This window comes from Salvelinus fontinalis, chromosome 15 (genome assembly GCF_029448725.1).
Source record: "Salvelinus fontinalis isolate EN_2023a chromosome 15, ASM2944872v1, whole genome shotgun sequence".
NCBI lineage: Eukaryota > Metazoa > Chordata > Actinopteri > Salmoniformes > Salmonidae > Salvelinus > Salvelinus fontinalis.
Genome location: NC_074679.1, coordinates 34,287,464 through 34,302,742, shown reverse-complemented (window position 1 = coordinate 34,302,742; position 15,279 = coordinate 34,287,464). Strand labels below are relative to the sequence as shown.

The following is a 15,279-nucleotide window of genomic DNA, read 5'->3' as shown; positions in this document are numbered from 1 at the left end:
TGCAATGTAATCGGACATAATCGGTGTCCCAAAACGGCGATTACCGATTGTTATGAAAACTTGAAATCGGCCCTAATTAAAATCGGCCATTCCGAGTAATCGGTTGACCTCTACGCACTACCCTCTGTAGCGCCTTGCGGTCAGACGCCGAGCAGTTGCCAAACCAAGCGGTGATGCAGCCAGTAAAGATGCTCTCAATGGTGCAGCTGTAGAACTTTGAGGATCTGAGAGCTAATGCCAAATCTTGTCAGCATCCTGGGGGGGGGGGGGGGGGGGGGGGGGGGGGGCACTGTTGTGCTCTCTTCATGTCTTGGTGTGTTTGGACAATTATAGGTCCTTAGCGATGTGAACACCGAGGAAAGTGAAGCTCTCGGCCCGCTCCACTACAGCCCTGTTGATGTGAATGGGGGCGTGTTTGGCCCCCAGTTTCCTGTAGCCCGCGATAAGCTCATTTGGCTTGTCCACATTGAGGGAGATGTTGTCCTGGCACCACACTGCCAGGTCTAATTGGTGATCAGGCCCACCATCGCCGTATCATCAGCAAAGTTGGTGTTGGAGTCGTGCGTGGCCACGCAGTCGTGGGTAAACAGGGAGTACAGGAGTGGACTAAGCACACACCCCTGAGGGGCCTCCGTGTTGAGGGTCAGCGTAAACAAAGATCAGCCTTTCCTCTGCTGATAAGCCACTGAACCACAGGGCAACCACCACATACAGGTAAACGACACGCCAGCCAAAGGTCAGAATGGCCAAAACACTGGGAATGGTGCTCCTCATCTAGGGCACAGGCATCAGTGAGAGAATGTTAAGAGCTCAAAATTAAATAAGTCAGAGGCCTTGTTTTTGTTTCCCATGGCAGCGGTCTCAGGAGGGGGTTTCCTGCACTGCGGGGTGGGGAGCCACACACATCCAGGCTTCAGAGGTAACAACAAAAGACAGGTAAAGACTTGGACAGGGAGAGTGAGAGCGAGCAAGAGTGTGCTACGTAGGAAACAAGTGTGCTAGGTAGGAAAAGGAATAGGACGAAAGGAGAGATGAGAGAACAAAAGAAAGGATAATGGGAATGCCTGTAGCTCTTGTGCTAGTCTCTAGAGCTTTACAGCTGAATACCATTGCTAACAGTGAACAGTGAAGAAACTGGACACCTCTGGGAAAATAGAAAAGAGGAGAGCCGGGAGGCCAAATCAGAGTACCCCATGCCTCAACCCCAGGCTCAGCGGCAATGCAGTGCAATAGACTCCACACTGCCCAATCTAGACAGACAGACCCAAGCCAAAAACCATCTGCTTAATGACTTTGCAAGCTAGACTAGGCTGCATTCAAAAGATGTATGCCTGTGCCATATATAGGTTCATTTGCAGGGTTATAGGAGCACCACACATACCAAACTACACAAAGCACAGGTGATGGATAGAAGGTACTTGAAGCATAATACAGCAGGATCTGAGAGCTGTGTCCTGACTGACAACACAGTTCTCCTGTAACACATCTGAGAATGAAGGAGTCATGTTACAGTGAGGTGGGGGTGGGGTGGAGTGCCCTGACTCTCCAGACAATAGCCGGGGTGAGGAGGAGGGAACCAAAAAATGTCACCCCTCCCCCCCGTGTCCCCATTGTCCAGGTTTTGGTAGGACGCTTTATGGTGCAGCGCACAGAGATTGTTATTTGGGAGCTAATCTAATTTGGGGAGAGTATATAAGGGGGGAGTCGGGGGATGCAGACACAGAGATGATCCCTGTGAGTGACTAGGGGCCCTGCCTGCTGTCTCTGACCTACAGTGTGTAGTACTGTGTATGGGGCTCAATGGGATGAGAGTCATCATAATTTCTTCACATCCGTCTCCCATTCCTGGATGAAATTGAGGCACTGACAGAACAGTCTGGGTGGCTTAAGCAAGCAAATGTGAGACATGCTTTAGGTTTAGACTGAAATCCAGGCTAAGCTGGTATATGTATTAACCCAGTATTAGATCTGGCAGTTATTGTTAATCCTGGTTTGGATGCCACCAGGAGTACCCCATCCCTTGTGACACGCAGAAATAGTCTCACACATTCATTCTACAAACACACACACAAAATGGCTGGTCTTTTCACTTGTAAACTGGTGTTTTAAACGTATTATCAATCCTTAAAAGGTACAAGACTCAAATATTTTATAACAGCATAGGGTCCAGATGAAAGGTAAGGAAATAATACTTTTTGGTCCAGTTGCCAGGTTGTACTGTATAGTTGGGGGTTGGTGTGGCGGACTGTAACACTGCCTTCTAGGCCATGCTTTCTATAAGCTTGTCAGTTTTGAGCTGTGTTTGGCAAAGCTTTAAAACTGTTTTCAGTTTAACTCAATATCAAATGAATTTCCTGTGTGACGAATACACACACACACAGAGACGATTGGTGCCTTAGATTAGTGGTTCCAAAGCTGTGGGGTGCTCTATACTACCCTCTTACAGCAACATCCTGCTGAGGATTCATCTAACTACAACTTCTTTGACTGCAACCCAAATGGCACACTATTCCCTACATAGTGTTTTTCTCAGATGGTGGCTCACACATACAACAGGCTAGTCTGCAACGCTCACCATATCTTATCTAGCCAGGCCTTCTGGGTATGTTTGTGTGATCATAACTTCTTTTCAATGGTCAATTGTGTGATCATATCACATCGTCCAGCCCTTACTGTACTAACATGCACACCCTGAGGGGGTGAGCGGTTGGTAGGGAAGGAGGGAGAGACCTACAACCAGAGAGCTGCATGATCATTCAATGGTAGCTAAAGGGTGTTTGGTTGGTTTGCTATACGGATTGCCATGGATTAATCTAGATCAAACGTCAGGGTCAATATTGAATCATGGTAAAGTACAAAACAGATCTGTGCAATGGTTGATGGGAACCTGAGGTTAAATGTCAACGACACTGATCGATCTACATTAATATATGGTAATCAGCATACTGCATAGCAAATCAACCAAACTATAATAACGCATCAGAAGACAACCGACCAGTAACCCTGCTGGCCTGGGGGCAGGAACAGAACACAACCATCCAGCTTGACAAAGTGAGTTAACTGTGTGAAAGCAGTTAGCTAAAGAGTAAAGGACAGAACCCAACTGCGACTAATACGATCAGTCGTCTGAAACAAATGGATGATAGATTCATTGCGAGCACACACATACATACATACATACACATGAGGCAGTGATATCTGTGTTAAACAAGAACTGCCTGATTGAGGGGAAATTAGACATTAGCGGTCAGAGTGCCGAGGGGTTAGTGAACCAGGACATGGCCTGGAGTGACTTAGTTAGAAAACAAAACACCAGACGAGGCGAATCTAAAGTGAGAGGCCTAATGCATTACCAAAGCTAACTGTTTGTTAGCACGGCTCGGAAATCTTAAAACAGGCCTTCAGGGAACTGGCGCCTGGAGGGGCTTTACAGTATCAAACACCACCAGCCACCTCCCCCACATTTCTCCCTACTATACATATGTAGGCTACAGGGGAGGCAGATGACCACAGGGCAGGCCAGGCAAAGACAACACATCTGTTCTTGATTCTTGGTCAGGAGGGGTGGTGAACCCCCCCCCCCCCCCCTGCCTCTAGACTCCCACAGCTGGGTTGGAGCAGGACCTGGGAAGACATCTCTCCACCCCTCCACTGGCCATCATTTATTAGATCAGACAGAAACCTCTGTAGAGACCAGGGGAGAGAGATATGAACCCTACTCCATCAAGCCCTATAGTGTTGACTCTCAACCACGTGGATCTGACTCTAAACATTCAATACAAAGCAAAAAAGTTAACTGAAAATGTCAAAACTTTACACAGGAAACCTTTGAGTTTCCATGTGGCTTGGTGAGTCTACTCATATTGAAGGTGAGTCCCTGGTCTGAACACACACAGCTCTGTTACTCATTAGCCTAGTGTGTGTGTGTAAAAATTAAAACACGAAGCAGACCAAACTCTTTGGTTATTTAAAAACCTGCTGCATGTCAAATAGTGTGTGCTTTCGCTTGGAAAATAAGACTCTGGATGAAAACATGTTTCCAACATTAAGGTAGTTTTCCTAAAGTAGTTAAATCCGCTTCGTGTTGTGTTTCCTTGCCACGGTACTAATGAATAATGAGATACTGGCATCGTCTCCCGGCATTGTGTGTGTCCTAGGCTCAGACCTAGCCTATCTACCTAATGAAAGGGGCCTCCCTGCCAGTGCCATGGGCATGTGCACGTCACAAGGGCTACTGAGTTTCTTCAGTCACACAACTAATTAAAAACACTGCAGTGGCACCAACTATGTTTCCTATTGCTTTATCAACTATAACCAACCACTAAGCTCACAAAATCTACTTTCAAACAGAAGAATTAGAGAATGAGGCTCTTTTCAAATTGACTTACTTTAAAACTTGAGAATTTCTCACATCTTGAACGCCACCTCAAATGTAAAAAGAGGAGGAAGGGAAGCGCTACTAAGGTACACTATAGTATATTTTGGTAGATAGAAGGTCCTCTTTGGTAAAAGGTGTAAATTGGTCATCAAAAAGAAAGGAGGACCAAGGCACTCTTCATAAATTAATTAAAATGCCTTTATTAGTATGGCATGTTCAATAGAAACAAAGTTGTTTAAAAACCGACGCGTTTCGGCTGCATGGCCTTCGTCAGGGAGTACAGAAAAAAGAGAATACAATGTCCTCTTTTGAAAGTCTTTTCCAATTAGCCCTAATTAGAAGAGGGAGTGGTTACCAAATTGGACACACCTAGTAAGCAATAATATACACATGGAAAGGTAAAATACTGTAGCTATGTTATCATGAGCATACAACTCCAAGCTAGAAGCATCAGAACACCCAGAGAGGCAGTTCCAACCCTAACCATGACTGGGAGAAGTGTCCAGAACAAGAAAGCAATATATTCCACAGATCACAGCAAAACATGTGTATATTATTGCTTACTAGGTGTGTCCAATTTGGTAACCACTCCCTCTTCTAATTAGGGCTAATTGGAAAAGACTTTCAAAAGAGGACATTGTATTCTCTTTTTTCTGTACTCCCTGACGAAGGCCATGCAGCCGAAACGCGTCGGTTTTTAAACAACTTTGTTTCTATTGAACATGCCATACTAATAAAGGCATTTTAATTAATTTATGAAGAGTGCCTTGGTCCTCCTTTCTTTTTGGCCACCTCAAATGTGTTGCACCACTTGCAACTGAACACATACATTTATATAACCTTTTTCCCCAAATCGAGAACAAAGAAAGTATAGCCAAGAGCAGGTTGGATTTTTCAACTACGGCAGCATTTTGTATAAGCTACCCTGTAACATTGAGTATGGAAACATAGATAAACTATCATACATAACACAACGCAGCCATGTGTGAGGAGAATGTAGACATTTTGTTAATTTTGCTACCTAGCTCTGTATAATATGAATGACACCGATAGTTACTGTACTTTTATATTCATATTAGAGATGTAAACATACATTTTTGCTATGCTGAAGTTTGGCCTACTTGATGTTAGCTAACGTTAGCTAGCTAGCAGCTGTGCCATTGGCTATTTGTCTTGCAGCTAAATTAAATGTGCATGATGAGAAAATAATCCATTGAAATGTTGGCACATGCTTGTGAATTGTTGCATTATTGAAGAGTGTAATATGTTTTTATCACATTAATCAAGAGTTGAATACGGTAGATGCATGAAAGGTTGCTTGCATAACGTTAGCTAGGTGAATAGTTTGCATGCTTAGCTAGCCTACTGGCTAGTGGCTACTGTGACATTTACGGTACATTTTAACTGCGAAACAAGAACGTCCCGGACTGTCTCTCACCTCGTGACATTCCCATTGCTAATGTGAATTGAACGCTCTTCAAATAGGAATAGCCTCTTACATTCAGAGTGTGAAACTAAAACTGAAAGAGGGAGATGAGGCTAACCTCCATACAGTATTTGGGGTGATAACACAACACTGCTTAGTTCGGTGTGAACAACTGAAGCAGGTAACACCATAAACATACAAAGCGGGCACAGATTTGAAACTTTGGACCTGGCGGGGCAGCCAGCGGCAGGGTCGGGAAGTGTTTGAATGGACTGTGGGTGTGTTACAGCCAAGGGCGGCATTTGAATGGAGTGTGTGACGTCTGTAGTTGGGAAACCGAGGAAACAGAGAAGGAATGTGCTGAGAGAGGTCAGCCAGAACAGTTGGGTCGCTCTCCACTGTCTCACCGTGTGTGTAGTGGATTTCACCAACTCAATTACAGTGGAATAACAAGGTCGGCATAGTTTCTTCTAAAGCTTTCCACGGGAGGACGAGCGATCATGATTCATAATGAAACACTACTAGCCTACTCCATCTAAAGATAGTGTGAGGGGAAGCATTCATTTTCCCAGATTACTATAATTACAGGTTGTGAGATGAAACCTACAGTAACCTAGACGAGATAAGACTACTGTTGGTTTCTGATATAGGCTGATTGTCGTTCATGACTGACCTACCTCTACCTTCCAAAAATATTGCAACAGGATTATCACCAGAACATTTAACTAATTAAAACATAGAGGACATCATGTATTAGTAATTGTTTGATAATTGAGATGTCAGTGTAAGGACAGCAGACAAAACAATGAGAGAAACATCCCTCTAGGGATAACGACCACACCCAAGAAGCCAGGTCTAATCCCCAGGATGCTCTCACACACCAGCTGCTGTCTGATCACCAAGATCAGAGACTACACACATCTCCTGGCTCTACACGTGAAGGAGGTGTAAATGAGTATGAGGTGTGCATTAGTAAGTAGCTATAATTTGATACGGTGAGCAGCATTCAAAGTGGTTAGGAAATTTAAAAAATTAAAAAGGCACGTGAGATGAGTGAGCAGGAAGTGGATAGACAGAACTGAGCTCACCTGGTAGTAGTTCTTGATGTGCCTGATCACAATGTTGAGGTTCTGGATTCGTAGGTTCACATCATTATTCACATTCTTATTCACTCTCTGATTTGTGGGGCTGGGGTCTCTGGATAAGAAAAGACATCACATGAAAAAATATTTTTGTAGGAAAGTACGTGAACTACAAAAAAAGAAAAACAGCAGCCTTTACCGAGTATTATATTGACTAGATTTTCTTTGAACAGCTGCTTAAGACGTCAGCATGCTTCAGTTCGGCTGGCGCCTAACCAATCTCTGCTAGCCGAACCGAAGGAGTGTGCTTGCATACTCCCTTACAAGACCATCACTTGAAAAATTAGGGAAAAAAGGAGCAATAGTACTGTTTGTCCATTTTGAGACGCTGTAGCCTGTTTCTCAAAATAGTCAGAATTAATCTAAGAATGAATCCAAGACAGCCGAAAAAACCCTTCCCGAAGTCTAAAACACAAAATGTTGACATAATATATGCATGAACTCTAAGGAACTGTTTCGGTTGGGAAGCGTTTAGTCTGGCATGCGAGACGTGCAACTATTATGTACATAATCCTATAAATTCCTATTTTAGGCTACATTTGTATGTACTGTACGCCAACTCTAGTGAATGAGTTCTTTAACCAAATATCCACACAGAAAAAAAGGAAAATAGATTACTGTTGGGGATTAGCCTACACTTTAGAGCGGAACGGCATATATAATATGGTGCTTATTCAGAACACACAGACGTGATGTCATTCTTTCCTCGAAACAAGTAGGCCAAGAATACCCAATTGTTTGGTTGACAGATGTATTATTATGGATGCACATGGCTTTCAGCATTGTCCCCCTACACAAGCTGGAAGCACACACACAGGTCTCCACAGGAGAGGGTTCAATCTACAAAGCCAACCAGAAACGTGAAAACACCCTTGAAATACATAGAGCTGATCAACAGGACTACATTTAAATATGGTGGTCACAGAACTACTGTACTTGTTAGGTAAACAATCAGTGGACATTGGACTAGTTATAGTCTGACATGAGTCTTTGCATTGAGACCGGGTTTGCGTCTGAAATGACACCCTATTTGCCTTCAGAAAGTATCCATACCCTTTGACTTATTCCACATTTTGTTGTGTTACAGCCTGAATTCAAAAAATAGATCCCCCCCCCTCTACACACAATACCCCATAATAAAGTAAAAACACGTTTTCAGAAGTGTAACAAAATGTATTGAAAATGAAATATACAAATATATAATTTACATCAGTATTCACACCCGAGTCAATACATGTTCAGGAACATTCAATGTCGTAAGCAACTCCAGTGTAGACATCGCCTTGTGTTTTTGGTTATTGTCCTGCTGAAAGGTGAATGACTCCAGGGTCTGTTGGAAAGTAGACAATTGTTTTTATGCTGTACAGGCTAATTTCTGTTCACTTGGTCATTTAGTTAGTATTTTGGAGTAACTACAAAGTTGTTGATCCATCCTCAGTTTGCTCCCAGTACAGCAACTAAACGAACTGGTTTAAAGTCACCATTGGCCTCATGGTAAAATCCCTGAGCGGTTTCCTTCCTCTCCAGCAACTGAGTTAGGAAGGACCCTTGTATCTTTGTAGTGACTGGGTGTATTGATACACCATCCAAAGTGTAATTAATAACTTCACCATGCTCAAAGGGATATTCAATGTCTGCTTTATTTTATTGGTTAAATCTGTGTTTGAAACTCACAGCTCGACTGAGGGACCTTACAGATAATTGTATCATGTTAAACACTATTATTGCACACAGACATTTCACATTTTCATTCATTTATTTAAAAAAAATCTAAAAACATACTTCAACTTTGATATTATGGGGTATTGTGTGTAGGCCAGTAACACAAAATCTCAATTTAATCAATTTTAAAAGCAGACTGTCAGACAAAATGTGGAAAAAGGCAAAGGGTGTGAATACTTTCTGTGCACTACTTTTGACCAGAGACCTATAAAGGTTCCATTTACCACAGAGCCCATTTTCCTGGCTAGGCTTGGCTGTTTTGAGGGCCAGGTCTGGATAAGTGTTGTTTGTGCTAACCTCATTTACATATGTTTTGTGGGCACACCATGCAAATGCTGCCAAGCTTGGGCCAGTATTCCAGTAGGTCTCTGAAAGGGCTTTAGTTTAAAAACAAGGAATTGTTTTTTTATTAAGGTAAACTTGTGTACTAGCTGCCTTTAGTTCTAAATGTACAGCTTTCCGACATGGCCATTCCTAGTTCTTACTGGCTGGCTGAGAAAGCAGAGTGAGCCCTGTATCCAAAAAGCCTTTTAGAGTAAGAGGGCTGATCTAGGTTCACCGCTCGCCCTGTCCATACAATCGTATACATTATTACAGGGCATTCGGAAAGTATTCAGACCCCTTGACTTTATCCACATTTTGTTACATTACAGCCTTATTCTAAAATCAAAAAATATTTTATATATATTTTTTATTCCCCCTCAATCTAGACATAATACTCCATAATGACAATGCAAAAAACATTTAGAATTGTTAGCAAATGTATATAAAAAAATCGAACATAATGTTCAGACACTTCACTCAGTACTTTGCTGAAGCACCTTTGGCAGCGATTACAGCCTGAAGTCTTCTTGGGTATGACGCCACAAGCTTGGCACACCTGTATTTGGGGCATTTCTCCCATTCTTCTATGTAGATCCTCTCAAGCTCTGTCAGGTTGGATGGGGAGAGTCCGCTGCACATGTAATGTCAGATCTCTAAAGAAATGTTTGATAGGGTTCAAGTCCAAGCTCTGGCTGGACCACTCCTGAACGCTCTGGACCAGGTTTTCATCAAGTACCTCTCTCTGTACTTTGCTCCATTCATCTTTCCTTTGATCCCGACTAGTCTACCAGTCCCTCCCGCTGAAAAACATCCCCACAGCATGATGATGCCACCACCATGCTTCAACTTAGGGATGGTGCCAGGTTTCCTCCAGATGTGACGCTTGGCATTCAGGCCAAAGAGCTCAATCTTGGTTTATTCAGACTAGAGAATCTTGTTTCTCATGGTCTGAGAGTCCTTTAGGTGCCTTTTGGCAAACTCCAAACGGGCTGTCATGTGCCTTTTACAAAGGAGTGGCTTCCGTCTGGCCCCTCTACCATAAAGGCCTGATTGGTGGAGTGCTGCAGAGATGCTTGTCCTTCTGGAAGGTTCTCCCATCCCAACAGAGGAACTCTGGAGCTCTGTCAGAGTGACCATCGGGTTCTTGGTCACCTCCCTGACCAAGGCCCTTCTCCCACAATTGCTCAGCTTGGCTGGGCGGCCAGCTCTAGGAAGAGTCTAGGTGGTTCCAAACGTCTTCCATTTAAGAATGATGAAGGCCACTGTGTCCTTGGGGACCTTCAATGCTGCAGACATTTTTTTGGTACCCTTCCCCAGATCTGTACCTCGACGTTGTCATTATTGGGGTATTGTGTGTAGATTGATGAGGAACATTTGATATTTAATCAATATTAGAATAAGGCTGTAACGGAACAAAATGTGGAAAAAGTCAAGGAGTATGAATACTTTCCAAATGCACTGCATCTAAAAGATAAAGCCTGATGCTATATCAGAACTACTAGAATACATGCCCAGAGCAGGCCCAGGCTTGAGTATTGGATAAACATTTCCATTAAAATAATAAAGTGTATCTGGAACAACCAGTCTCTAACCACATAGTGTGTACCCTCAAAGAGAGACACACACAGAGAGAGAGAAATACTTAGAAGACTTCTGCTGCTGGCACTTATGGCCTGGAAGATTCCAGCCATCCACTCATCTGTGGTAGAGGTTTAACGTAAACAGCTCAGACAGCTGTGTGTGCACATGTGTGCCTATCTAAGGGTGCCAGAAGTCAACCATAGAGGACTTAGGCTATATGATTGTAAACAAAAAGATCCAAATACACCTGTGTATTTTCTCAACAAGAAAAACAAAGTTAATAACCTTCAAACTATGCTGTATGAAAGAAGGCCAAAACAATGACACCAGTCTACATGTATGCCGTGTCATTGTGTCATTACATGACCAAAAGTATATGGACAACTGCTCGAACATCTCATTCCAAAAATCATGGGCATTAATATGGAGTTGGTCCCACCTCTGCAGCTATAACAGCCTCCACTCTTCTGGGAAGGCTTTCCATTAGATGTTGGAACATTGCTGCGAGGACCTGCTTCCATTTAGCCACAAGGTATTAGTGAGGTTGGGCACTGATGTTGGACAATTAGATCTGGCTCGCAGTCTGCGTTCCAATTCAACCCAAAGGTGTTTGATGGGGTTGAGGTCAGGGCTCAGTGCATGCCAGTCAAGTTCTTCCACACCGATCGCAACAAACCATTTCTGTATGGACCCTGCGTTGTGCATGGGGGCATTGTCATGCAGAAACATGAAAGGGCATTCTCCAAACTGTTGCCACAAAGTTGGAAGCACAGAATAATCTAGAATGACATTGTATGCTGTAGCATTAAGATCTCTTCAATGGAACTAAGGGGCCTGGTCCGTACCATGAAAAACAGCCCCAGACCATTATTCCTCCTCTACCTAACTTTACATTTGGCACTATGCAGTCGGGCAGATAGCGTTCTCCTGGCATCCACAAAACCCAGATTCTTCTGTCGGACTGCCAGATGGTAAAGCGGGATTCATCACTCCAGAGAACGTGTTTCCACTGCTACAGAGTCCAATGGTGGCGAGCTTTACACCTCTCCAGCCAACGCTTGACATTGCGCATGGTGATCTTAGGTTTGAGTGCGGCTGCTCAACCATGGAAACCTATTTCATGAAGCTCCCGACGAACAGTTCTTGTGCCGACGTTGCAACCGAGGACAGAAGATTTCTTACGCGCTTCAGAGGTGTCTACATACTTTTTTATATATTGCGTATGATAATTACTAGACATACCAGTGATGTCATATGGACTTATTTACATGGCTAAATCATGCATGGCAGAATTACACCACTCATTGTCCTGGCAGGGGTTGTTTTCTGTCCCCTTGTCCTGTGCATAATAATATTGTCTTTGTTTGAGGAGCATACAGTTTTTAAAGCCCCTCATTAAGACAGATAGGCCAGGGGAAGCAGGAGCAGCTAGTCAGGGGAAAGTAGGTTAAAGGACAGGACTTAGGGGGGTTGGGGAGAGGGAGGGGGCGGGAGGAGACTGTATGGTTAGCACAGCTGGGGGCAACACAAAGGGACAGACGCTAGGCACAGTTAGAGAGTGAGGGAGAGAGGAGAGAAGAGTATAATTGAAGGAGAGCAAGAGATGAGAGAAAATTGTAGCTGATTTCAGAAACAAGTCACAGCATTAGAGGGAGTTTCTTAAACTAAGTCATTGACTGCGACTGGGTTGCCTGCCATTCAGGGCACATCACTTTCCTTTGAAGTGACAGAGCACAGGAAATGGTTCAGAAACTTGAGACAGTTTAGAGAAAGACCTAGCCTGAGCCATGTCAGATTTGTCAGATGATATCTGGGCAGTCATTTTGTGAGACGAGCAACCCTTTCTGTGTCAGATACAACTATCACAATCATTATGGAAAAAATTATATATACACACTTCTTTAATATTTTCACATACATTATTTCCAGCAGTGAGATAACAGTGAACACAGCCATTTTCAGTAGACAGACTGAATGCATCTGAGCTCAAGAGCTCTGAGAGGCCTCCCAGTGCTAACCAAACAGACAGCCACATTGTGCAGATATAACCGCAGCCTTAGGATCACATTGACTCATGAAAAGCAGGCGAGAGCGCGAGAAAAAGCAAGTGAAAGGGAATGAGCGAGAGAGACTTTAGGATCACATTGACTCATGAGGGGCAGAAAAGGACCTGAAAGAGTGAGTGAGTCCAGTCAGTGAGCCATGAAGGCATGGGGAGGATGTCTGAACACAGTTGGATACCAGTAGGGGAAACCATGCCAGGATGTGGTTACGAAAGGAGATAGATTGAGGCTACAAAACAGCTGCCAGATTAACATGCACTCACACACACGTTTATGTCCACTCACATGTGTGTCATGATCTTGTGCAGGAAGACACCATCCACCAGATCCATGAACATGGAGAGCTTGTCCTCTGAGCCAGAGCCCAGGGGTCCAAAGGTCTTCACCTGAAGAGAGAGGGGGAGAGGGAGGGGGAGAGGGAGAAAAGGGAGGAGAAAAGGGCAGACAGGATTGGATTACTCTAAAGAGCTCAGCTCACCTATGAAGAGATTGGCCACACCTGGGTGTTAGTGCTTTCGGTTTCCAAGAATACACAGACGTTCCCTGCTCTGACAGATGTCAATGCAAGTTTTATACTCTCAATTAATAATGTCTCCGACTTTGTGAGCATGTCAAGATATTTAGGCTCTAGATCTAGGAACCAGGAGGTCCTCCTAGAGGTGAGTCAGGGCTAGCAGAGAGGACGAAGCCCAGTGAGCGAAACAAAGACCGGAGGGTAGAGTTGTTAGAGCGGAACAAGCAGCCAGCGGCTGAGGCCCAGCCGACTGGCCAAACAGGACATCGGGGCAGGATAAGGGGGATCAGCCCCCCCCACCATAGCCTGGTGCCATACTGTATGTGCTTAAGGCATAGCCTGGTACCATGGTGTGTACTGTATCCATAGAGTGGTGACATACTGTGCAATGTTGTAGCAATTGCCTCATGCCATACTGTATGTGCTTTAGCCATAGGCCTTCATAGACAGTGTCACCAGGCTATGTGCTGTAGCCAACTCTTCTACCATTGTCATGCCATATATCCATGTAGCCATGCATTGCATTTAAACATACACAGAGGGGAGTTGTCAAAAGTTATACCATCAGGCTACAGTTTTCTGAACCAGTCCTCATCTTTCTACTCTAGTGACACCAAGTTCAACCAACAACATTATGATTCCCTTGACTAGTGTGATGATAAAAATGGAGACAAAGTACAATGACCTAACAGGCATGGCTCTGTGATAGACCAATATTGGCACTCATGGACTAGATACAAAATTCAGGCTAGAGGTTGTGTGAACAGCTGGCGTGGCTCTTGCTCAGTTTCATGAAAGGTCGGGTTCCAAGTTTTAGGGAATAATAGTAGGTCATGCCAATAAAACCCATTGACCATAGGAATAAAAAACAATAAAAGGTGTTGGCTTGTTGGGAAAATGTCAGACATCCTGGCTTTACAGCAAAGATTAACGCTAAACAGTAAATAATTAATGTAAACGAACAGGTCTACCAGTCTGCTACTGTATGTTTGAAAGAAAAAACGTTATTTTTTAAAAATATGTCATTAGGAGTAGGATGGGCAAGGATATTAAAAAATGAAAGTGGCCAAGAGCAGGTTAGCAGGACACCGAGTTAAATTATTATCCGCCATAGCACTTGCTCAGTGAACATTCACTTACCCACACCACCAGCGGCGTATCCATGAAGTTTCCCATCAACTCTGACACTGTAATATCCATGTTCAGAAACTTCAGATAATTCCACCCAGTTCTTAAATCCGAAAATAGTGTTCACCGCCCGATTGCTCGCGGCCACTCATTCCTCAGCTCGAGGGACCTTACATGCCTGGTCGAGACAGAACAATGCCGTGAGGCATCGAACATAAACCGCACGTTGTTGGGGATCTAGCGATAACAAATCTTCACGTCGATATAGATTCCGAAGACGCAAAAAAAGTGCCTTTTATATCAAAAAAGTAAAAAAAAACAGTGCAGGTCACAGGGATTCAATTTTTGGGGGGTAATTATAGCGTTCAGACTCCAGTTTTAGACTAAATTAATCTAAAACTTCCATAAGAGCAGAACAAAGTAAACGCGTTCACATGTTCAAGCTACATTGCCCATGTAAACTGACTGGAAGAACATCGAAAAAGAAGAGCAATCAAAAAAGAAACATTGTTGCCGCGGCCATGAAGAGAAAAGTTACAGATGCTTCCGGCGACGACAAGTTCTGTACACCTCCATGGCTCAAACGCTTGCTGCCTCTGCCGCACATTATTTATTTCACACACAGCATCATACAACCTGTAACCGCTTGAATAGCGCGCTTGAGTGACAACGTGGATAGCCTATCAAATCTGGTATCAGACCTCAAACCAAACAAAGAACAGCCAATGCACGACCCCAGAAAACTGAGTTTAAATCAAGATTACGTAATTAGAGAAAAAAATATGAAACACAAATTAAGTATTTTAAATTGCACACCATCCACTGTCTAGAACCAATAGCTGCAGTTGTTGCCTATGGGAATTGGTCACACATTTACCCAAAATGTAGGTGTGTCATCAACCATCACAAGTAGTGGTGGAAAGTACCCAATTGTCATACTTTAATAGAAAATTACTCATGTCAAAGTGAAAAACACCCAGTAAAATACCACTTGAGTAAAA

The 15,279-nt window shown here is 43.6% G+C and overlaps 1 protein-coding gene across 1 annotated transcript in view; it reads right to left on the bottom strand.

The window, feature by feature from the left end:
• ccdc88c (coiled-coil domain containing 88C) overlaps positions 1-14,893 on the bottom strand; it is an 84,846-nt gene extending 69,953 nt beyond the window's left edge. Inside the window, exons 1-3 of the mRNA XM_055863536.1 lie at positions 14,291-14,893; positions 12,922-13,022; positions 6,893-7,001 (exon numbers count right to left, since the gene is read on the bottom strand). Of these exons, the coding sequence (XP_055719511.1) occupies positions 6,893-7,001; positions 12,922-13,022; positions 14,291-14,350 (270 nt within the window). The 5' untranslated portion in view covers positions 14,351-14,893. The remainder of the gene's footprint in view (positions 1-6,892; positions 7,002-12,921; positions 13,023-14,290) is intronic.
• Between the last annotated feature and the right edge of the window lie 386 nt (positions 14,894-15,279).